General features: G+C 36.5%; 1 protein-coding gene across 2 annotated transcripts in view; it reads right to left on the bottom strand.

Moving 5' to 3' along the window:
* SCAPER (S-phase cyclin A associated protein in the ER) overlaps window positions 1-24,622 on the bottom strand; it is a 524,869-nt gene that overhangs the window by 355,787 nt on the left and 144,460 nt on the right. For both annotated transcript variants that reach the window (XM_082735980.1, XM_082735981.1), the window contains exons 12-15: window positions 19,703-19,778; window positions 19,354-19,471; window positions 18,970-19,081; window positions 16,161-16,301 (exon numbers count right to left, since the gene is read on the bottom strand). In XM_082735980.1, coding sequence (XP_082592106.1) covers window positions 16,161-16,301; window positions 18,970-19,081; window positions 19,354-19,471; window positions 19,703-19,778 — 447 coding nt within the window. The remainder of the gene's footprint in view (window positions 1-16,160; window positions 16,302-18,969; window positions 19,082-19,353; window positions 19,472-19,702; window positions 19,779-24,622) is intronic.

Raw genomic sequence — 24,622 nt, 5'->3', positions numbered from 1 at the left:
GGATGTCCTTTCTCACTGCTTTCATTCTGGAAGTCCTAGCCACAGCAATCAGACAAGAAAAAGAAATTGGTAAGGAAGAAGTAAAACATCCCCTACTTGTAGATAATATAATACTATATATAGAAAGCCCTAAATGCTTCACAAAAAAACTACTAGAACTGATAAATGAATTCTGTAAGGTCACAAGATACAAAATCAATATATAGAAATCTGTTGCTTTCTATACACTAATAATAAAGTAGCAGAAGGAGAAATTAAGAAAATAATCCCATTTATAACTGCACCAAAAAATAATAAAATATCTGGGAAAAGACTTAGCCAAAAAGGTCAAAGACCTTCTGAAAACTATACAACATTGATAAGGAAACCAAAGATGACACAAACAAATGGAAAGATATTCATGCTTATGGATTGGGAGAAGAAATATTGTTAAAACATCCATACAACCCATTAATGCAATCCCTATCAAATCACCAACAGCGTTTTTTCACACAATTAGAATAAATAACCCTAAAATTTGTGTGGAACCATGTAAGACCACAAATAGCCAAAGCAATTTTGAAAAAGAACAACTGGAGGTATTGCAAACTCATATTTCAAGATATAATATTAAACTGTAGAAATCAAAACAGTATGGTACAGACACAAAAACAGACATACAGATCAAGGGAACACAAGAGAAGAGCCCAGAAATACACCCATGATTATACAATCAATTAATTTTTGACAAAGGAGGCAAAAATATACATTGGAAAAAGACAGTCTCTTCAACAAACGGTGCTAGGAAAACTGGACAGCTACATGCTAAAGAATGAAACTGGAGCACTTTCTTATGTCATACACAAAAATAAACTCATAATGGATTAAAGATCTAAATATGAGACATGAAATCATAAAAATTTTCAAGGAGGAAAATAAAGCAGCATTTTCTCAAACATCAGCTGAAGTAACATTTTTCTAGGTATGTCTTCTGAGGCAAGGGAAACAAAAGCAAAAATAAACTACTGGGAATACATCAAATTTAAAAGATCCTCAAAGCACCCTGAAACTAATATACTATATGTTAACTACAGTGAATTTAAATTTAAAAAAAATTTTTAAATAAAAATAAAGCTTCTCAAAGCAATCCACACATTTAATGCAACCCCGATCATAATAGCACTATCATTTTTCACAGAGCTAGAACAAACAATCCTAAAATTTGTATGGAACCACAAAAGACCCCAAATAGCTAAAGGAATCTTGAAAAGGAAATGCAAAACTGGAAGCATCACAATTCCAGACTTCAAGCTATATGACAAAGCTGTAGGTGATCAAGGCAGTATGATACTGGCACAAAAACAGACACATAGATCAAAGAATGGAAAATCCAGAAATGAACAAATACGTGGTCAATTAATCTGGACAAAGCAGGAAAGAATATCCAGTGGAAAAAAGAGACAGCCTCTTCAACACATGGTGTTGGGAAAACTGGACAGCAACATGCAAAAGAATGAAACTGGAACACACTCTTATACCATACACAAACACAAATTTAAAATGGATTAAAGACCTAAATGTGAGACCATAAAAATCTTAGTGATGATTACATGCAGTAACTTCTTTGACGGGGGCCATAGCACCTTCTTACTAGCTATGCCTCCTCAGGTAAGGGAAACAAAAGCAAAAATAAACCATTAGGACTTCATCAAAATAGAAAGTTTCTGCACAGTGAAGGAAATATTCAGCAAAACTAAAAGGCAACCTAAGGAATGGGAGAAGATATTTGCAAACAACATATCTGATAAAGGGTTAGTATCCAAAATATATAAGAAACTTATAAAACACAACACCCAAAAATGAGTGATTCAATTTAAAAATGGGCAGAAGGAGGAGTCAAGATGGTGGAGAAGTAGCAGGCTGAGACGACATCAAGAAGCAGGACATCAGCTAGAGACCTTATCTAACCATTGCAAACACCTACAATCCAATGGGAAATCGAAGAGAAGAAGAGCAACAATTCTAGAAACAGAAAATCGATCACTTTCTGAAATGTAGGACCTGCGGAGAAGTGAATGCAAAGTGACAGGAAGATAGACCACGGCGGGAGGGGTCGGCTACGGGCAAGCGGCAGAGCAATGGAGCACAAAATGAGGATATTTAAAAGTCTGCTCCACGGAGGGACATCGCTCCAGAGGCTAAACGGCGGGGGGAGCCCATGCAGGGTCAGCATAACCCCACATCCCATGGGGTCACAGAAGGACCAGGGGTGTCTGAGTGTCGCAGAGCTTGCAGGTATTAGACTGGGGAAGCCAGCTACAGTGACAAAGACCAGGAGTGAGCTCTCAGCTTGGGGTTACCTTGAACCGGTCGCAGGCTGGGTGAGCTTGGAGCACGGCCAGAGGCCACGGAGACAGAAGGGCCCAGGCACTTTTCTCCAAGTGCGACCGATTGAGCGCTTTCCTACAAGTGCGACCAGAGGCCCGGGAGACGGTGGCGGTTGGGAGCTTTTCTCTGAGGGTGCACTGAGGAGCGGGACCCTGAGCTCTTGGCTCCTCTGGGCAGGAGACTGGGAGCCCGCCATTTTCATTCCCATCCTCCAGAACTCTAAGGAAAGCGGTCAGGGAACAAAAGCTCCCAAAAGCAAACCCGAGCAGATTACTTAGCCTGGCCCCTGGTAAGGGCGGTGCAATTCCCCCTGGGGCAAAGACACTTGCCAATCACTATAACAGGCCCAGAAGATCAACAAGAAACCCAGGTAACACCAACTTCACTCACCAAGGAGAACAGTGGAATTCCGGAGGAGGAGAAAGCAAATCTTATCTGGACAAAATGACAAGGCAGAAAAACTCACCAAAGAAAAAAGAACAAGAGCCAGTACCAAAGGCTGGGGACCTAATCAATACAGACATTGGTAATATGACAGATCTAGAGTTCAGAATGACAATTCTCAAGGTTCTAGCCAGGCTTGAAAAAGGCATGGAAGATATTAGAGAAACCCTCTTGGGAGATATAAAAGCCCTTTCTGGAGAAATAAAAAAACTAAAATCTAACCAAGTTGAAATCAAAAAAGCTATTAATGAGGTGAAATAAAAAATGGAGGCTCTTACTGCTGGGATAAATGAGGCAGAAGAAAGAATTAGTGACAGAGAATAAAGAGCTGAGCAAAAGAGAGACAAACAAATACTGGACCATGAGGAGAGAATTCGAGAGATAAGTAACACCATAAGATGACACAATATTAGAATAATTGGGATTCCAGAAAAAGAAGAAAGAGAAAGGAGGGCAGAAGGTATATTAGAGAGAATTATTGTAGAGAATTTCCCTAATATGGCAAAGGGAACAAACATCAAAATCCAGGAGATGCTAAGAACGCCCCTCAACATCAATAAAAATAAAAAAAATTTTTTTTAATTAAAAAAAAATCAATAAAAATAGGTCCACACTTTAGCACCTGATAGTAAAATTTACAAGTCTTAGCGACAAAGAGAAAATCCTGAAAGCAGCCCGGGAAAAGAAGTCTGTAACATACAATGGTAAAAACATTAGATTGGCAGCAGACTTATCCACAGAGACCTGGCAGGCCAGAAAGAACTGGCATGATATATTCAGAGCACTAAACGAGAAAAACATGTAGCCAAGAATACTATATCCAGCTAGGCTATCATTGAAAATAGGAGGAGAGATAAAAAGCTTCCAGGACAAACAAAAACTGAAAGAATTTGTAAACACCAAACCAGCTCTACAGGAAATATTGAAAGGGGACCTCTAAGCAAAGAGAGACCCTAAAAGTAGTATATCAGAAAGAAACAGAGACAATATACAATTACAGTTACCTTACAGGCAATACAATGGCACTAAATTCATATCTCTCAATAGTTACCCTGAATGTTAATGGGCTAAATGCCCCAATCAAAAGACACAGGGTATCAGAATGGATTTAAAAAAACAAAACCCATCAATATGCTGCCTACAAGAAACTCATTTCAGACCTGAAGACACCTCCAGATTTAAAGTGAGGGGGTGGAAAACAATGTACCATGCTAATGGACATCAGAAGAAAGCTATGGTGGCAATCCTTATATCAGATCAATTAGATATTAAGCCAAAGACTATATGAGAGATGAGGAAGGAAACTATATCATACTCAAAGGGTCTGTCCAACAAGAAGACCTAACAATTTTAAATATCTATGCCCCTAACCACAATGAGGTATCACCTCACACCAGTCAGAATGGCTAAAATCAACAAGTCAGGAAATGACAGATGCTGGCGAGGATGCGGAGAAAGGGGAACCCTCCTACACTGTTGGTGGGAATGCAAGCTGGTGCAGCCACTCTGGAAAACAGCATGGAGGTTCCTCAAAATGTTGAAAATAGAACTGCCCTATGACCCAGCAATTGCACTATTGGGTATTTACCCTAAAGATACAAACGTAGTGATCCAAAGGGGCACGTGCACCCGAATGTTTATAGCAGCAATGTCCATAATAGCCAAACTATGGAAAAAACCTAGATGTCCATCAATAGATGAATGGATCAAGAAGATGTGGTATATATACATAATGGAATACTATGCAGCCATCAAAAGAAATGAAATCTTGCCATTTGACAACATGGATGGAACTAGAGCGTATCATGCTTAGCGAAATAAGTCAAGCGGAGAAAGACAACTATCATATGATCTCCCTGATATGAAGAAGTGGTGATGCAACATGGGGGCTTAAGTGGGTAGAAGAAGAATCAATGCAACAAGATGGAATTGGGAGGGAGACAAACCATAAGTGACTCTTAATCTCACAAAACAAACTGAGGGTTGCTGGGGGGAGGGAGGTTGGGAGAAGGGGGTGGGATTATGGACATTGGGGAGGGTATGTGCTTTGGTGAGTGCTGTGAAGCATGTAAACCTGTGATTCACAGACCTGTACCCCTGGGGATAAAAACATATGTTTATAAAAAATTAAAAATTAAAAAAAAATTATCTATGCCCCTAACGTGGGAGCAACCGACTATATAAACCATTAACAAAATCAAAGAAATACATTGACAATAATACAATAATAGTAGAGGACTTTAATACTCCCCTCACTGAAATGGACAGATCATCTAAACAAAAGATAACAAGGAAATAAAAACCTTAGAAGACACACTGGACCAGATGGACATCACAGATATATTCAGAACATTCCATCCCAAAGCAACAGAATATATATTCTTCTCTAGTGCACATGGAACTTTCTCTAGAATAGATCACATCCTGGGATATAAATCAGATCTCAACTGGTATCAAAAGATTGGGATCATTCCCTGCATATTTTCAGACCACAATGATCTGAAGCTAGAATTCAATCACAAGAGGAAATTTGGAAACAACCAAAATAGATGGAGACTAAACAGCATCCTTCTAAAAAATGAATGGGTCAACCAGAAAATTAAAGAAGAACTGAAAAAATTCATGGAAACAAATGATAATGAAAACACAACGGTTCTGTGGGACACAACAAAGGCAGTCCTGAGAAGAATATATATAGTGGTACAAGCCTTTCTCAAGAAACAAGAAAGGTCTCAAATACACAACCTAACCCTACACTTAAAGGAGCTGGAGAAAGAACAAAAATGAAAGCCTAAACCCAGCAGAAGAAGAGAGATCATAAAAATCAGAGCAGAAATCAATGAAATAGAAACTAAAAAAATAATAGAACAAATCAACAAAACTAGGAGCTGGTTCTTTGAAAGAATTAATAAAATTGATAAACCCCTGGCCCGACTTATCAAAAAGAAAAGAGAAAGGACCCAAATAAATAAAATCATGAATGAAAGAGGAGAGATCACAACCAACACCAAAGAAATACAAACAATTATAAGAACATACTATGAGCAACTCTATGCCAACAAATTCGACAATCTGGAAGAAATGGATACATTTCTAGAGAAATATAAACTAAGACAACTGAACCAGGAAGAAATAGAAAACCTGAACAGATCCATAACCAGTAAGGAGATTGAAACAGTCATCAAAAATCTCCAAACAATCAAAAGTCCAGGGCCAGATGGCTTCCCAGGGGAATTCTACCAAACATTTAAAGAATTACTTCCTATTCTCCTGAAACTGTTCCAAAAAACAGAAATGGAAGGAAAACTTCCAAACTCATTTTATGAGGTCAGCATCACCTTGATCCCAAAACCAGACAAGAATCCCATCAAAAAAGAGAATTACAGACCAATATCCTTGACGAACACAGATGTGAAAATTCTCACCAAAATACTGGCCAATAGGATCCAACAGTACATTAAAAGGATTATTCACCACGACCAAGTGGGATTTATTCCAGGGCTGCAAGGTTGGTTCAACATCCACACATCAATCAATGTGATACAATACATTAATAAAAGAAAGAATGAGAACTATATGATACTCTCAATAGATGCTGAAAATGCATTTGATAAAGTACAGCATCCCTTCCTGATCAAAACTCTTCAAAGTGTAGGGATAGAGGGCACATACCTCAATATCATCAAAGCCATCTATGAAAAACCCACCGCAAATATCATTCTCAATGGAGAAAAACTGAAAGCTTTTCTGCCAAGGTCAGGAACACAGTAAGGATGTCCGTTATCACCAGTGCTGTTCAACACAGTACTAGAAGTCCTAGCCTCAGCAATCAGACAACCAAAAGAAATTAAAGGCATCCAAATTGGCAAAGAAGAAGTCAAACTATGACTCTTTGCAAATGATATGATACTATATGTGGAAAACCCAAAAGGCTCCACTCCAAAACTGCTAGAACTTGTACAGGAATACAGTAAAGTGTCAGGATATAAAGTCAATGCACAGAAATCAGTTGCATTTCTTTACACTAACAAAAAGACAGAAGAATGAGAAATTAAGGAGTCAGTTCCATTTACAATTGCACCCAAAACCATAAGGAATAAATCTAACTAGGAATAAATCTAACCACAGAGGCAAAGAATCTATACTCAGAAAACTCTAAAGTACTCATGAAAGAAACTGAGGAAGACATAAAGAAATGGAAAAATGTTCCATGCTCATGGATTGGAAGAACAAATATTGTGAAAATGTCTATTCTACCTAAAGCAATCTACATATTTAATGCAATCCCTATCAAAATCCTGTCCATTTTTTCCAAAGAAACAGAACAAACAATCCTAAAATTTATATGGAACCAGAAAAGACCTCGAATAGCCAAAGGAATATTTTTCAAAGGAATTGAAAAGAAAGCCAAAGTTGGTGGCATCACAATTCCGGACTTTAAGCTCTATTCATTCCAAAGCTGTCATCATCAAGACAGCATGGTACTGGCACAAAAACAGACACATAGATCAATGGAACAGAACAGAGAGCCCAGAAACAGACCCTCAACTCTATGATCAACTAATTTTTGACAAAGCAGGAAGGAACGTCCAATGGAAAAAAAACAGCCTCTTCAACAAATGGTGCTGGGAAAATGGGAAAGCCAAATGCAGAAAAATGAAATTGGACTCTTTCCTTACACCATACATGAAAATAGACTCAAAATGGATGAAGGACCTCAATGTGAGAAAGGAATCCATCAAAATCCTTGAGGAGAACACAGGCAGCAACCTCTTCGACCTCAACCACAGCAACTTCCTCCTAGGAACATTGCCAAAGACAACAGAAGCAAGGGCAAAAATGAACTATCAGGATTTCATCAAGATCAAAAGCTTTTGCACAGCAAAGGAAACAGTTAACAAAACCAAAAGACAACTGACAGAATGGGAGAAGATATTTGCAAACAACATATCAGATAAAGGGCTAGTATCCAAAATCTATAAAGAGCTTAGCAAACTCAACACCCAAAGAACAAATAATCCAATCAAGAAATGGGTAGAGGACATGAACAGACATTTTTCCAAAGAAGACATCCAGATGGCCAACAGACACATGACAAGATCTCAACATCACGCATCATCAGGGGAAATACAAATCAAAACTACAATGAGATGTCACCTCACACCAGTTAGAATGGCTAAAATCAACAAGAAATAACAGGTGCTGGCAATAATGCAAAGAAGGGGGAAACCTCTTACACTGCTGGTGAGAATGCAAACTGGTGCAGCCACTGTGGAAGACAGTATGGAGGTTCCTCAAAATATTAAGAATAGAACTACCCTACAATCCTTCAACTGTGCTACTAGGTATTACCCAACAAATAAAAAATTACTAATTCAAAGGGATATATGCATGCTGATGTTCACAGCAACATTATCTACAAAAGTAGCCCAGATGACCAGACTGATGAAAGGAAAAGGAGATGTATTATGTGTATCTATATAGATCTATCTATATATATATAGATACACACACACACACACACAGAGAGAGAGAGAGACAGACAGACAATGGAATATTACTTAGCTATAAATAAGAATTAAATCTTACCATTTGCAATGACATGGATAGAACTAGAGAGTGTTGTGCTAGGTGCTAGGTGAAATAAGACAGAGAAAGATAAATGCCATATAATCTCACTCATGTGTGTAATTTTTTAAAAAATGAGCAAAAGGGGGGATGTGAAGCAAACCAAGAAACAGACTATTATCTACATAGAACAGATTGATGGTTACCAGAGAGGAGGTTGGTTGGGGGGATGGGTTAAATAGACGACAGGATTAAGGAGTGCATGTGTTATGACGGGCACCGGATATTGTATAGAAGTATTGAATCACTACATCATATAGCTGAAACTAACATTACACTCTATGTTAACTGGAATTAAATTAAAAATAAATAAATAAAAGCTTCTACAAAGCAAAGGAAACAATAAACTAAAAGATGACCTGCTAAAGGGGAAGGTATTTGCAAATGACATACACAGTAAAGAGTTAATATCCAATATATATAAAAAACTTATATAACTCAACAACCCAAAACAAATAAGCTAACTAAAAAAGTAGGCAGAAGACATGAACAGATATTTTCTCCAAAGAAGACATACAGATGGCCAACAAACAAACAGAAAGATGGTCAACAAATGAAAACCACAATTAGGTATCACCTCACACCTGTCAGATGGCTAAAACCAAAAACACAAGAAGCACCAAGTGTTGGAGACGATATGGAAAAAAAGGAACCCTTGTGCACTGTTCATGGGAATGTAAACTGTTATAGCCACTGTAGAAAACAGTATGGAGGTTCCTTAAAAAATAAAAAAATAGAACTACCATATAATCTAGTAATTCTAGTACTAGGTATTTACCCAAAGATATGAAAACACTGATTCAAAAAGATATATGTACCCCTAGGTTTACTGCAGCATTATTTATAATATCCAAATTATGGAAGCAACTCAAATGTCAACTGATAGATGAAAGGGTAAAGAATATGTGGTGTATATACACAATGGAATATTAGTCAGCCATAAAAAAGGAATGAAATCTCACCATTTGCAAGAGCATGGATGGATCAAGAGGGTATTATGCTAAGTGAAAGTAGTCAGGGAAAGACAAATACCATATTATTTCACTTATATGTGGAATTTTTAAAAAATGAACAAAGAAAAAAGAGAAAAAAACAGAGTCTTAAATAGAACAATCCAGTAGTTGCCAGAGGGCAGTTGGGGAGGAGGATGAGTGAAACAGGTGATGAGAACTGAGCAATGTATAGAATTGCTAAATTACTACATTGTATACCTGAAATTAATATAACACTATATGTTAAATAAACTGGAATTACAAAAGAAATTTAAAATATAAAAATTAGTTAAGGGGATGGGGCTAAAGATGCAAATCTAGGAGCACTAGAGAGACAAGAGTTGAAGCAATGATAATGATTGTGATACTGAAGAAAAAGAACAAGTGAAGTGGGGAAAGTCTGTAAAACATAGGTAGCAAAAGGAAAAGGGAAGATAGGAAAGGATTAGTTAGAAAAGCAGAAGAAAGTCAAGATAGTGCAGCATACTCTAGAAAAAGGTACCTCACTGTGTGCATAATGGAAAAAATCAGAATACCTTTTTTTTTTAAGTTTTTATTTATTTATTTGACAGAGAGAGATCACAAATAGATGGAGAGGCAGGTAGAGAGAGAGAGAGAGGGAAGCAGGCTCCCTACAGAGCAGAGAGCCCAATGCGGGACTCGATCCCAGGACCCTGAGATCATGACCTGAGCCGAAGGCAGCGGCTTAACCCACTGAGCCACCCAGGCGCCCCAGAATACCCTTTTAAACTTATTAATAACATTCTGAAAAGCAAATGCAGTATATCACAGAGGAAAATGGTATTATAAAGAATTCAAGAAAATATGGATGACAAGGTGATAGAAAATGGCTCAGCCTGCTCTTTCCAAGGAATGTGAAGATTTACAGAAGAACAGAATAGACAATTTGCACAATTGGGAGTACACAGGTAGGCAATCTAGAAGAAGAAAGCAGAGAAGACATAAGAAATGATGAGGCTAATTCCAAGAGCAGGCAAGAAGACACAGCAGAAGAGAAAAGGGTTACCGCCATAAATCAGGAAAACGCTATCTTCCTCATGAGAAAATTAAAATCAACTGTAATTATGAGTGGATGTTATAACTGAAAATGAATCAGTGACACCATTAAGAAACTGAAAATAAAAGCCAATTTTATATATTGAATAACACCAAGATCTAAGATAAAATCAGGTTCTGAATAAATCAGGCTACAGTAATCGTCACTATCAACTAAACAGTGACTTATTTTCAACCATCTGTGTACACAAAAAGAAAGAAGGAATTTGAAATGAAAATTTCAACAACTCCACGAATTCACAAAAAGTATTATGAGAAAAAAATTATATCTTGATTAAATAACAGGACAGAAATGAATGTCTTTGGTATATACGTCTCAAGGGAATTAAATTTTTAGTAGAACTTAAGTATATTTTTTAAAGCCAGTAAAAAAATGACTGAATTATTAGCACTCTTGGATTAGTAATAATACAACAAAAATGCATTGAGGAAAAATTAAGAAGTAGAACACAAATGGGATATGGTGTTCTACAATTCTAACATTTTATCAAGTATTTACAGTACACCAGAGATGGCACTGACTGCTTTGAAACAAGCATATACTAATTTAATCCTTTCCTCAAAATTTTTGAGATATAGGTAAGGTCATTCCTAATTTGAAAATTAACAAATAGGGTAAAAGGTAAAATAACCTAAGGTCGTTCAGCTACTAATTGGTAAAGTCAGGACCTGAATTCAATTCTATCCAACTCTAGAGACTTCAGTCTTCAATATGACAAAAAATTACTTTTGAAGAAGGAACAATTCTTTGATGAATGTTGAGTCAAAGTTCCTGATTCTAAGAATCACCTGGAGGACCTATAAAAAATAAAGTTCTCCAGGCCCCACTCCAGCTTACTGAAGGACCCTGCAAGGACAGACCTTAGAAATCAGATGACTGTTATGATCAGGCAACCTTGGAAAACACTGGCATGTGACAAAACCAAAGGCAAGAAGAGATTCTGTCTCATAAATTAGTATGTCGGGGTATGAAATTATGTGATAAATTTCATGAAAACTTTTTTAGATATTTATGCAATTACCCTAAGAGCAATTCAATCATAATACTTTTTTAAAAGATTTTATTTATTTACTTGAAAGAAAGAGTGAACATGAAAGAGAGCAAGTGAGAGAGAGAGAGAGAACACATGTGGGGGGAGGGCGGAAGGAGAGGGGCAATCAGACTTCCCACTTAGCAGGGAGCCTGATGCAGGGCTTGATCCCAGGACCCTGGGATCATGATCTGAGCCAAAGGCAGAAGCTTAACTGACTGAGATACGCAGGTGCCCTGACATACTACATTCCAAAATGGAGTTTTGGAGTGTAAAAATTAAGAGAATGGATAGGGTAGAAATTGGTAGCATAGTTTTAAAACTATAAAATAAAAATTAAGAGAATGGATAGGGTAGAAATTGGTAGCATAGTTTTAAAGCCCTGTTTCATATTTCCATAATTTTAGTACAGACTCTTGATTCAGTTTACCTTGATTATTAAGAATTTTTTAAATTACAAAAGACAGCTCATATTCTCAGGTAAAGACAGCCAGCAGCTTGACCATTCACCTTGATGGAGAGTTTTTAAACTGTAGTTTGGGTTAATATGCTTATGAAGCCACTATGGCTTAATAAAACTATAATTTTATAAAGTAAACATATTAAGCAATTTGACAAATCAAAATTCATTTAAATCATATGAAAAGAAGACCAAAAAATGAGAATACTAAACCAAAACCACAGTTGTAAAAGCAGAGGCTTTGGAACCACAAAGACCTGGATTTTAATTCTGGCTGTGTGACCATCAACAATCTACCTTCAGATTGCCCCTCTAGAAAATAAAGATAATAATAATAATACATAGTTCAAAACTTCCACTTCCAGCCCTGAGTGACAGGGTCCAGATATACCCTCTCACCTTAAATAACTAAAAATTAGGTAAATATATAAAACATAAATTCAATTGGTGTATTATAGCGAATATCAAGAGAACAAAAAACAAAAGCTCACTATTTTGCAACAGATGCAGAAAAGCAATTTGACAAAATCCAACATCCCTTTGTGATAAAAACACACAACAAAATAGGAATAAAAAGGAACTTCCTCAATCTTATAAAAGGCATCTATAAAAACACACACCTAACATCATACTTTATGATGAAAGACTAAATACCTCCCCTAAAGACTGGGGAAAAGACAAAGATATCCTGTCCACGTTTATCACTTCTATTCAACACTGAATTTCAGGTTCTACCTAAAGCAAAAAGGAAGAAAAACTAATCAAAGACAACCAGGTGGAAAAGAAATAAACCTATATCTATTTGCAGATAACATGATCTTGTATATAGAAAGTCCTAAAGAATCCACTAAAAAGCTATTAGAAGTAAAGAGTCAGTTTAAGCAAGGTTGCAAGAGACAAGACTAACATATAAAATTCAACTGTATTTTTATGCACTAATAATAAATGGTCTAAAAATGAAATTAAGAAAACAATTCCAATTTATAAGCATGTCTACAAGAATACATATTTAGGAATAAATTTAAATAAGGTGACTTTCACACTGAAAACTTCAAAGCACTAAATAGACATATACATCAAAGGGATACAATACTATAATGGTAATCAAGATAAAGTGGTATTGGCATAAAAATAGGCACAGAGACAAATGAAACAGAATAGACAGTTAGAAACAGACCCATACATATGTATGGCAAATAGCTTTTCAACAACAATACTACAGCAATTCAATATAAAAAAGATAATCTTTTCAATAATTGGTACTTGAATATTGGATATCCCTACGTAAAAAATCAATCTCAACCCTACCTCACAACATATACAGAATTTAACTCAAACGGGAACATAGACGTCATTGTAAAATGTAAAACTCCTACAAAAAAATTAAGAGAAAATCTTAGTGACTATAAATTTAGGTAAGGATCTTTTATTTATTTATATATTTTTAAAGATTTTATTTATTCATTTGACAGAGATCACAAATAGGCAGAGAGGCAGGCAGAAGAGAGGAAGGGAAGCAAGCTACCCGCTGAGCAGAGAGCCTGACTCAGGGCTCGATCTGAGGACCCTGAGATCATGACCTGAGCCCAGGCAGAGGCTTTAACCCACTGAGCCTCCCAGGTGCCCCAGAGATTTTTTATATAGGACACAAAAAAACACAAAGTATAGAAGGAAAAAAGTTAATACATTGGACTTTGGCAATTTTTAAAAATTCAAAACACACTTTAAAGAAAAGGAAAAGGCAGGATGCCTGGATGGCTCAGTCAGTTAAGCATCTGCCTTCTGCTAAGGTTATGATCCCAGAGTCCTGGGATCAAGTCCCTCATCAGGTTCATTGCTCAGTCTGCTTCTCCCTCTGCCTTTGCCTGCCACTCCCCCTGCTCATGCTCTCCCTCTCTCTCTCTCTCTAACAAATAAATAAATCTTTTAAAAAGAGAGAGAGAGAGAGAGAGAGAGAAGAAAAGGAAAAGGCAATCCAAAGACATAAGAAATTATTTACAAAACATAGGTCTTAGTATCTAAAATACATGGAAGTCCTTTAAGAAATCTTTTCATTTATGACAACATGGATGAAACTGGAGGGCAAGATGCTAAATTAAATGAGCCAGACAAAGAAAGACAAATGCTGCATGGTATACTTATATTTGGAATCTAAAAAAAGTTGAACTCATAAAAAAAAAGTAGAAAAGTGGTTGCCAGGGGCTGAGAATGGGAAAAGAAATAGGGAGAGGATGGTAAAAGTGCTTAAACTTTCAGGTTTAAGATGAATAACTTCTGAGGATCTAATGGGCAACACAGTGACTACAGTTGATAACACTGTAGTGTATAAATGAAATATGCTAAGAGAATAGAATTTAAACATTCTCTCTCTCTCTCTCTCTCTCACACACACACACACACACACACACACACACACAGATAAATATATGAGGTGATGGATGTCTTATTTAACCTGATGAGGGGAATGCTTTCACAATGTATATGTATAACAAATCATCATGCTGTATACTTTATATGCCTTACTATTTGTCAATTATATCTCAATAAAGCTAAAAAATGTAATAATAAAACAATCTAACTTTAATAAATAAGATGTTTGAACACATATTTCACCAAATAAGAGATAAAGATATAAAATAAGCACTGAAAAGATGTTCAAAAATGAAAATTAAAACCAAATGAGATATCATAGACACCTAATAAAGTGGAGTCGCTAAAATTACAATGTGTAACCATGTCAAATGTTGGTTAGAATGTGCTTAATTAGAACTCTCATCCACTGCTGGTAAGAATATCTAATACCACAACTATCCCCTGCTTTTTGAAAGTTCTCATTATACCACTTTGCTTTTATGAGAGACCTACACTAGCACTTGTTTTTGCTAACCAAAAGAAATTCAAAGAGGATGTCTGCTTTATGAAAGAAAGCAAAAAAACAAAAATCATGTTCAGTGTCTGTTTTTACAGTGAGCCATTATAGAGTCAGCACACCCCGAACAGTATGAGCGGCGCTGCCCAGCTCCTTCCCTGGAAACTACACTCAGCATCTCAGCATCAGGCCACCACAGTTTTGAATTGTGTTTGTGAATATCTGTGCTTTGTCTCAATTTATTTTGTGCATCCATTAGCAAGATGTGTCCTAACGTATCAGAAAAGCCTAAAAGATATTATTTTTCCATATAAATTAATGGTAATTGCATCTTTATGCCATTTTAGATTATAAAAAGTTTCATTGGAACACTCTAATTTCAGATAGTGGGGGGAAACCTATATAATAACCACTTTGGAAAACCAAATAAGTTAAATATGAACCTATTATGTGCTATGGTGAGTGCTGTGAAGTGTGTAAAGCTGGCAATTCACAGACCTGTACCCCTGGGGATAAAAATATATTATATGTTTATAAAAAATAAAAAATTAAAAAAATACATGAACCTATTATAAGGCTCTGCTATTTCATTCTTAGATATTTACCCAAGAAAATAAAAGCACACATCTGCACAAAGACTTGTACATGACAGTTCACAGCAGCTAGATCTATAATGGCCAAAAAACAAGAAAGCAAACAAATAGCTATCAACATGTGACCGGCTTAACAAATCATGGTATTTCTACACAATGGATACTTCTCAGCAATGAAAAGGAAGTGATACACACAATAGTATGGATGACATCCAAAGTAACTATGTTGTGTGAAAGATGCCAGAGGAAAAGAATATATACTGTATGGTTCCATTCATATGAAATTCTAGTGAATGCTAATGTCCTTAGTGACAAAAAGCAAATCAGCAACTGCACAGTAACAGAGTTGGAGGAAGGAATGAATACAAAGAAGCGTGAGCAAACTTCTGAGGGCCCAGAAACTCCTTCTTATCTCCATTGTGCTGAGGTTTCAGGAAATCATACATGTCAAAACTCATCAAACTGATGCTTTACATACGTGCTATTTGTTGTCTGTCAATTGCACCTCAAAAAAGCTGCAAAACATTAATATACATCTTAAAGGATTATTGTAAGTATATGATTTTGCACCTAATATGTTTTAAGCGAGCCTATTATTCTGGCACAGAATAATTACTTCACAAATATCAGCCTCTTATATTAACAATTGAAAAGAGAACTTAGGGAACTAATTCAGTGTTCAAAGTACCTAAGATATACCTTAGCTTCTTCCTCTTGTGCTTTTTTAACAATTGCTTGTAATTGCACCTCTCGTTTAAATTCAGCATGAAGTAATTTCTCTTCCATCATCCTGCGTCGTTGATCTAATAATTCTTCCTTCCACTTCCGGACATCCTTCTCCTATACAGAATGAGATAATCACACATAGTAATTTAACAGATAAACAGCTTAGGAATTACAAAGTCTAGAACCTAGAAAGCCCTAAAGGAGCATGACTTGTGATTTAGAACCCAGACTAAGAAGCCAGACTGCTTGAGTTCACAACTACCTTGGTCCCTTGCTAGCAAAAGCAAAAGTTGGTTCAACATGAGTGGAAATAAAACTAACATTTCAGTTGAATTTCAGCTATATAATTATGTGCTTAACCACCTAAAAAAGTATGATGTGGAAACAGCTCTGGATTAGGAGCTAGAAGACAGATCTTTAAAGCTCTTTGGTCAGCCAATTATCAGTCATATGCCACTGGAAACAGTACTTTACCTCTCCTAGACTCATTTTTCACACCTATAAAATGGAATTCAGTAACTGTCCAACTCTGTGAGCTACAAAGAAGTCTGGTGATGAGATCACATATGAAAACAGTGCTGAAACTATAACCTATTATACAAACAGAAAGTAGATTTATCATTAAAATCAAAGAGAAACTTACATAAATGGAAAATTAAACCAAAGAACCTCTAACATCTTGTACAATTTCAAGAACTTATTATTCTGTTTGCATGAATACTGGCAGATTATATTACATAAGAAAATAAACTATATAACTTTATGTGTCTTAAAGACACAGTAAGAAGTGCCCGGGTGGTCCAGTTAGTTATGCATCTGCCTTCAGCTCAGGTCATGATCTCAGGGCCCTGGGATTGAGCCCCACACTGGGCTCCCTGCTCAGCGGGGAGTCTGCCTATCCCTCTCCCTTTCCTTCTGTCCCTCTCCACCCCACTCATGCTCACCTGCCCTCTCCCAAATAAATAAATAAAATAAAAACTTAAAAAGACACAGTAAGAGGGAAGTTGTAGTTATGTTACAACATTTCTCTAAAACTAAAAATTAAATAATATATTAACTCTTACAGAACCCCATAACATGGAGTCTTTTTTCATTTTGATTTACTCATTCTAAATGATTAAAATAAAAATAATGACAAATTCTTGAGATTCAAGTAAAGATAAAAGTTGCAGATTTCCTTCTTTTTCTAGTCAACTTTTCTACTGTACAAAACTTAGAATCTTATACTACACCTCATTTTAAAAAATATTTGATTATTTGATCCAATTATCTCTCCAAAATTTAAAATATACATTGTAAGTAATGCAAATAATATTTTTTTGAGATTTTATTTTTAAATAATCTCTATACCCAACACGGGGCTCGAACTAACAACCCTGAGATCAAGAGACTTTCACATGCTCCACCAACTGAGCCAGCCAGGTGCCCCAAAGCAAATATTTTTCATCTTTGTATATTAGTACTCCTTTCTAGTACTAGAAGATAACAAAGGAGCTCACCTATACTATAACAGTCACATATCTTTTGTCATGTTGTGATAGGTACTTAAAGTACGCAGGCTCCAAGACGGCTCCCAGCAATCCCAGTCACCTGGTATTCAGATCCTTCTGTAATTCCCACCCACACTGTATCAGGATTCTGACCAATAGAATACAGCAAAAGTGACAGCATATCACATCCACAATCAGGTTATAAAAGGCAATGCGGCTTCAATTTTGGCAGCTCATTTGTTCTTTCCCTCTCTCCATCCTCATCTCCATCCCCAACCCCTTCGCCTTTCCTCCCTTTCTCCTGGACTGTTTTCTGTAGGGAAGCCAGTGACCATGTCAAGGACACTTGGGCTGTGGAAAGGCACACATGACAAATAACTGAAAACTATGGTCAACTGGTAAGCAGCACCTTAAGTCTGCCTATAACCACATGAGTGGGTCCAAAAGTGGATCCTTCAGTTCCAAATGACTGACCCCAGCAAATAGCATGCCTGCAAACTCACGAGAGACTCCAAATAAAAATCATTAGGCCAGACACTCCCAGGTTCCTTGCCCACATATACTGTGAGCTAATAAACATCTGTTGTTTAAAGTGGCTCAGTTTTAAGGTCATTACTATACAGCACACGTAAATAATATAGTACTTGCCTATATCTGGCATGTTGAAGTAATAATAAGAATGATCATACAATGAGCAACCGTCATCCTAACACTATGCTACTATTATACATAATTGCCACAGTTAATCATGTCAAGTTAATAATTATAATTGTCATTTTACAAATAAAAAAACTGATATGCAATATTGACAAATAACTTGCCCAGGGCAATATTTTATCATGTGGAAAAACCGGAATTTGATCCCTGGTTGGCTATCTCCAGACCCCATGTTCTTCCCACTGATCAGCTGAGAATCTTTTCTATAAATTCAGTCAGTACTCCACTTATTCAAACCTGATGATCTGAGGCTCAAAACTATCCTACCAACCATCGTACACTGTCTACAAGACTCCCCAAAGAAACACCCCCATAAAAATGGCAAAAGACAAAGCACAGCTTAATAACTTATGCCAATTCTGCAAACATCAAAATTATTAGTGGGTTTAGAAATGTCAACTTTTTTCTTTTTGTAGGCAACCTTCTGTAATTCAAAAGGTAGAAACGCTTTTGTTTCCTAGAAAATTTAATTATTTTTATAGTTCTGCTAGCTTCTCTTAGACAAAAAATAGTCAAGTTAAAAATCAGCCCATCAATTTAAGGCTATCAGAATTTTCTAAATATTAAAAACTCACCCTTTCTAATAATTTCTGCAGCTTTAATGTTTTCTCTTCACGTAACTTTTCCCTTAACTGCTGTGCTTTCATTTGTTTTTCTTCATGTTTCTTCTTAGATTCTGCAATTGTTCTATTAACACAAACAAATGGAAAGAAGACACAAATGTTTACATGATAAAGCCAAAATATTTCCTTTAGTCTTCAACATTCCTAAAGTAAATATAAAAAGTATACAAACGTAATTCTGGTCTAACGTTTCAGGAAAACATTGTCACTTTTCAATGAATCTGTAACTATCCTGAGTAATATGCCTTATAATGTTGTTTAGCAACTCTATTTAATAATCAAGAGTAGCTATTTTCCCTTCTGTGAAACATTTCAAATTAATTTTCAAAGCCCAACCTTTTACGAGATGGTGAGGAAAGTTTTTCATGCATGTGAATTCCATGGCCTGGAGGTCTAGCAGGTTCCTCCTCTACAATATCCCCCCATGATGTATTTTGGCGCCAAGTTTCGCGAGCTGCCCAAAGAAAAGAAAACCACTGTAACTGTTTAACCACACAGTTCTGTAAAACCAACATTTGAGAACAGAATTTTAAAAGGCATCAGCATTCCCACTCCAAATTACTTATTTTATACATAAACTCCCATTTAGTAAAATAATCTACTTTAAATCCCTCTAGCTACACACACAGTGTGCATGCATGCACGCACACGCGCGCACACACACACACACACACACACAGAATACCTTCATAATCTGCAAGGACATCATTCCAGTCCATTGACAAACCACAGAAAGATACACTCCCACTGCCCATGCTGGCCTAAAATGTAATAAGGAAAAGTGAAAAAGAAATACTTGAACATAATTATAACCTTAAAAAAATGAACTGCAAATGTAATTTTCCTAATACATTTAACAAACAGTTCAAAACCAGAAAAACGTTATATACCTCTTTTAGATATACTAATCACCAAGTTAAAATATTATAGTCTATACGTTTTAAGAGGAAGATAAACCTACTTTTCTTTAACAGCAGAAACAAATCAAGTAAATTTAAAAGAAACATATTGGCCTCATATTATCCACATAACTCTGCCATATTCATAATACAAATGAGAAGAGCTCAAGATTATTCTCTGGGTATTAAAATTTAATAGAAAAACATTTGAAACATTTATGGTTACGTCCATTCTGTAAAAAGTCCCTCTTAGCAACATATATATCCTGAGGGCTTAGTGACAGCAAGGCATTATCATTTGCTTTTTATTAGTGGAAAAGAAAAAACTAAAATACCTTAGATTCTATGTCAATCTCTGCAATTAAAATCTGATTAATGTTCTTACTTTTTTGAAGATTCAATTTATTGATCGGTAAAACTTTTTACCAGCTTATTAATGAAATTATGTATAACAACTTCCAGCTTATCAATGAAATTATTATGTATAAAAACACTTTATAATGGTAAAAGTGCTAAAGAAGGATTTCCTATTGTTTTTGAAACAAGTGAAAGTCCCTCTGGACCTATGAATTTTATTTCTAAATGTAATTTTTTGAACAATTATGTTAAAAATTCTAAAAGGCCACAGAAAGAACCCAACGTGGCGGTGAAGTAGGAGGACCCCAGGCTCATCTTGTCCCGGGAACACAACAAGGTAACTATCAAATCATCCCCTAGATACCATCCTGAAGACTGACAGGACAAACTCTAACACTAAAGGGAGAGAGGAGGTCACAATGAAGAAGATTGGAAGTACAGAGACATGATTTAGGGGAGAAATGGATCAGATTGCTGATACTGCAAATGGGAGAGAGCACTGGTCGCAGGGAAGGGCAAGAGAGAGACACACAAGCACAAAGGGGCATGCACAAAGAGAACTTTCCCCAAAGCCTTTGGTTTGGAAAATGAGAGGGGCTGAATTTTGTGAGTTCTTGCAACCAGCAGGGCTTAACAGATTTGGAGTTTTAAAAGCCAGCAGGCTTGGCTAGGATGGAGCCCAGAGGGCACAGCCCTGCTCCTGGAGAGAAGACAGGCAAAAAAACCAGGGGCAGACAGTGTGGAAACAGTGGGGGCACACCTGGGGCACACAATGGGAGATTATTCACTATTCTAAGAGCATTTCCTTGAGGTGCAGCACAGTGTTCACAGAGATGCCTCTCTGGGAACAAAAGAGCTAGGAAGAGCCATTTCTCTTCCACACCCCTCAGCATAAAACACAGAGCCATCTGAGGGAAGAAGTTCAGCACCAACGCTGCCTGCCTAATTTGCTTACATCATGCCCTACACCCCTGCATTCTGGCAGAACTGCACTTCTTGGTCAAGCTTGCCTCAGTCCCAGAATGGTAGGCCCCTCCCCACAGAAGATCAGCATAAACTCCTGCCCAGATCACAAACCCTGAACAGAGTTCTGCAAGGCCTCAGTTCAGAGAGTTGGTGTCAGGTCTCAATTCACAAACATACCAGAGCACATCTAGTTAAAACTCACCACATTCAGCCCAGGGATTAAACAGTGTCCCCAGTAGGCATGGAGAGCCTCTGCAGACAACTGGCCTGAAGCATAAAGCAGCTAAAACACAACAGCAGAGCACACAAATACCAAAGATATTCCATGAAGTGCCAGAGCTGAGGCACTACATGACCTCTTCTTCAGAAAGCCATTACTTTCAGGAGACAAAACTGGCATTTTTTAACACAGGGAAGAAGGCAGAGACTTAGACAAGGTGCCAAGACAAAGAAATGTATCCCAAATGAAAGAACAAGATAAGGCCATGGCAAAACAGATATAAGTAACATGCCTGATGGAGAATTTAAAGCAACAATCACAAGGATATTCACTGGCCTTAAGAAAAGAAGACACCAGTGAGACTGACAGAAATAAAAGACAATAAGAGATGAAGAATTAATAAATGAGACTGGAAACAGGCTTGATGCAATGAACAGCAGGCTAGAAGAAGCAGAGAAACAAATTAGTGACCTCAAAGATAAAATAATGGACAATAATGAAGCCAAACAAAAGAGAAAAAAGAATTATGCAACACAAGAATAGATTTAGGAACTTGGTGACTCCATTAAATGTAAAAACATCTGTTTTGTAGGAGTCTCAGAAGAAGAAGAGAGAGGGGAAAAAGAACAGAAAATTATTTCAAGAAATAATGGCAACAAAGTTCCCTAATCTGGGGAAGGAAACGGACATCCAAATATAGGAGGCACAGAGAACTCCAATCAGAATCAACAAAAGCAGGCCAACACCAAGAAATACTATAATTCATTTTGCAAAATAAAGTGATAAAGAAAAAAAATCTTAAAAGCAGCAAGACAAAAAAAGTCCTTAACTTACAAGGGAAAACCCATAAGGCTAACTGGAGATTTCTCAACAGACACCTAGCAAGCCAGAAGTCAGTGGCATGATACAGTCAATGTACTAAATGGAAAAAATCTGCAGCCAAGAATACTCTACCCAACAAGGCTATAATTTAGAAGCAGAGATAGAGTTTCTCAGACAAATGAAAACTAAATGAGTTTATAACCCCTAAACCGCCCTGCAAGAATTATTAAAGGGGACACTTCCAGGGCAAAGGAGAGATCAAAAGTGATAAAGGCAAGAAAGGATCAGAGAAAATTTCTAGAAACAACTGTAAAATGCAATAAATATGCATCTATCAATAATTATTTTAAATGTAAATGGACCAAACACTCCAGTCAAAATAAACAGGGTATCAAAATGGGTTAAAAAAAACAAGAGCCATCTCTATGCTGCCTACAAGAGACTCATTTTAGACCTAAAGACACTGGCAGATTCAAAGTGAGGGGATGGAAAAACATTTGTCACCAGACAAACCAGACCTTTTTCTTGTATCGTTTTTATCTTTTTTCAGTATCAGGATAGTACTGGCCTCATGGAATGATTCTGAATGTGTTCCCTCTATTCCATTATTTATAAGATATCGACAAAGATTGTCATTTTTTTTTTAAATGTTTGGTAGAATTCACCAACGAAACCATGTGGTCTTGGGCTTTTTGCTCAGAGATTTCGGGTTCCCAATTCAACTTTCATTCCTGTTATTGGTGTACAAAGACTTCCTACTTTCTGGATTCAAGATTCATGATTCAATCTTAGTAACTTGTATGTTTTTAGGAATTATCTATTTGTTTTTTTCCTAAGTTATCTGATTTGTTAGTATATAATTGTTTATAGTAATCTCTTGTGATCTCATCTGTTGTATTATTTTCTCTTTCATTTCTCATTTTGGTTTTTGACTCAAAAATTTTTTTTGCTTAGTTATATAGTTAAAGCACTGCCAATTTTGTTTCTTTTGGTGGAGGGGAACTGGTCATGACTTTCAATGTTATGTTATTATTTATTCTCGTCTCTATTTTATTTATTTCTGAATCTTCTTTACTTCCCTCCACTACTAAATTTCAGCTAAGTTTCTTCTTTTTCTGCTTCCCTGAGGTATAATGTTAAGTTGTTTACTTCAACTTTTTTTCTTAATACGAGTATTTAAAGCATAAATTTCACTCTAATGTCTGCTTTTGCTACATCCCATAGGTTTGACACATAGTGTTTTCTTCTTCTTTTCTTTTGAGACTTATTTTGATTTGCTATCTCATTTCTTATTTGGCCCATTACTTGTGTAGTAGTGTGTTGTTTAATATTTACATTGTGGATTTTCCCACTTTTATTGTGGTCTTTAGTTTTGTACCACTGTGGATAGAAAATATACTTGGTATGATCTCAGTCTCCTTAAATTTGTAGTATTTGTTATGTCTCTTTTTATATTATTTAGCCAGGGGATTCTTCAGTGTGTACTTAAAGAAAAATGTGTATTGAATTTTTCTTGGATGGAATCTTTTATATATATCCTTTAGAACATGTGTTCTGCAGTATGCTTCAAGTAAAAAATGTTCTTGTTAGTAAAAAAATACCTTTAACTGAGGGTACACATTTAAACTAAAGTATATCAAAGGAAGGTGGAGGGGGATGAAACAGGTGATGGGGATTAAGAGTACACTTATCATGATGAGCAATGAGTAATGTTGAGAATTGCTGAATCACTATACTGTATACCTCACACTAATATAATACTGTATGTTAACTACAGTGGAATTTTATTAAAAAAAATACTTAAAAAATTAAAAATAGAGCGTCCCTATGACCCTGCAATTGCACTACTGGGTATTTACCCCAAAGATACAGATGTAGTGAGAAGAAGAGCCATCTGTACCCCAATGTTTATAGCAGCAATGGCCACGGTCGCCAAACTATGGAAAGAACCAAGATGCCCTTCAATGGACAAATGGATAAGGAAGATGTGGTCCATATACACCAAGGAGTATTATGCCTCCATCAGAAAGGATGAATACCCAACTTTTGTAGCAACATGGACGGGACTGGCAGAGATGATGCTGAGTGAAATAAGTCAAGCAGAGAGAGTCAATTATCATATGGTTTCACTTATTTGTGGAGCATAACAAATAACATGGAGGACATGGGGAGATGGAGAGGAGAAGGGAGTTGAGGGAAATTGGAAGGGGAGATGAACCATGAGAGACTATGGACTCTGAAAAACAATCTGAGGGTTTTCAAAGGGCAGGGGTGGGAGGTTGGAGGAGCCAGGTGGTGGGTATTATGGAGGGCCCATATTGCATGGAGCACTGGGTGTGGT

The sequence above is a fragment of the Mustela nivalis genome (assembly GCF_964662115.1).
Source record: "Mustela nivalis genome assembly, chromosome: 6".
NCBI classification, from domain to species: Eukaryota; Metazoa; Chordata; class Mammalia; order Carnivora; family Mustelidae; genus Mustela; species Mustela nivalis.
Note: the sequence above shows the minus strand (reverse complement) of the source record. Positions and strands in the feature narration are given on the sequence as shown.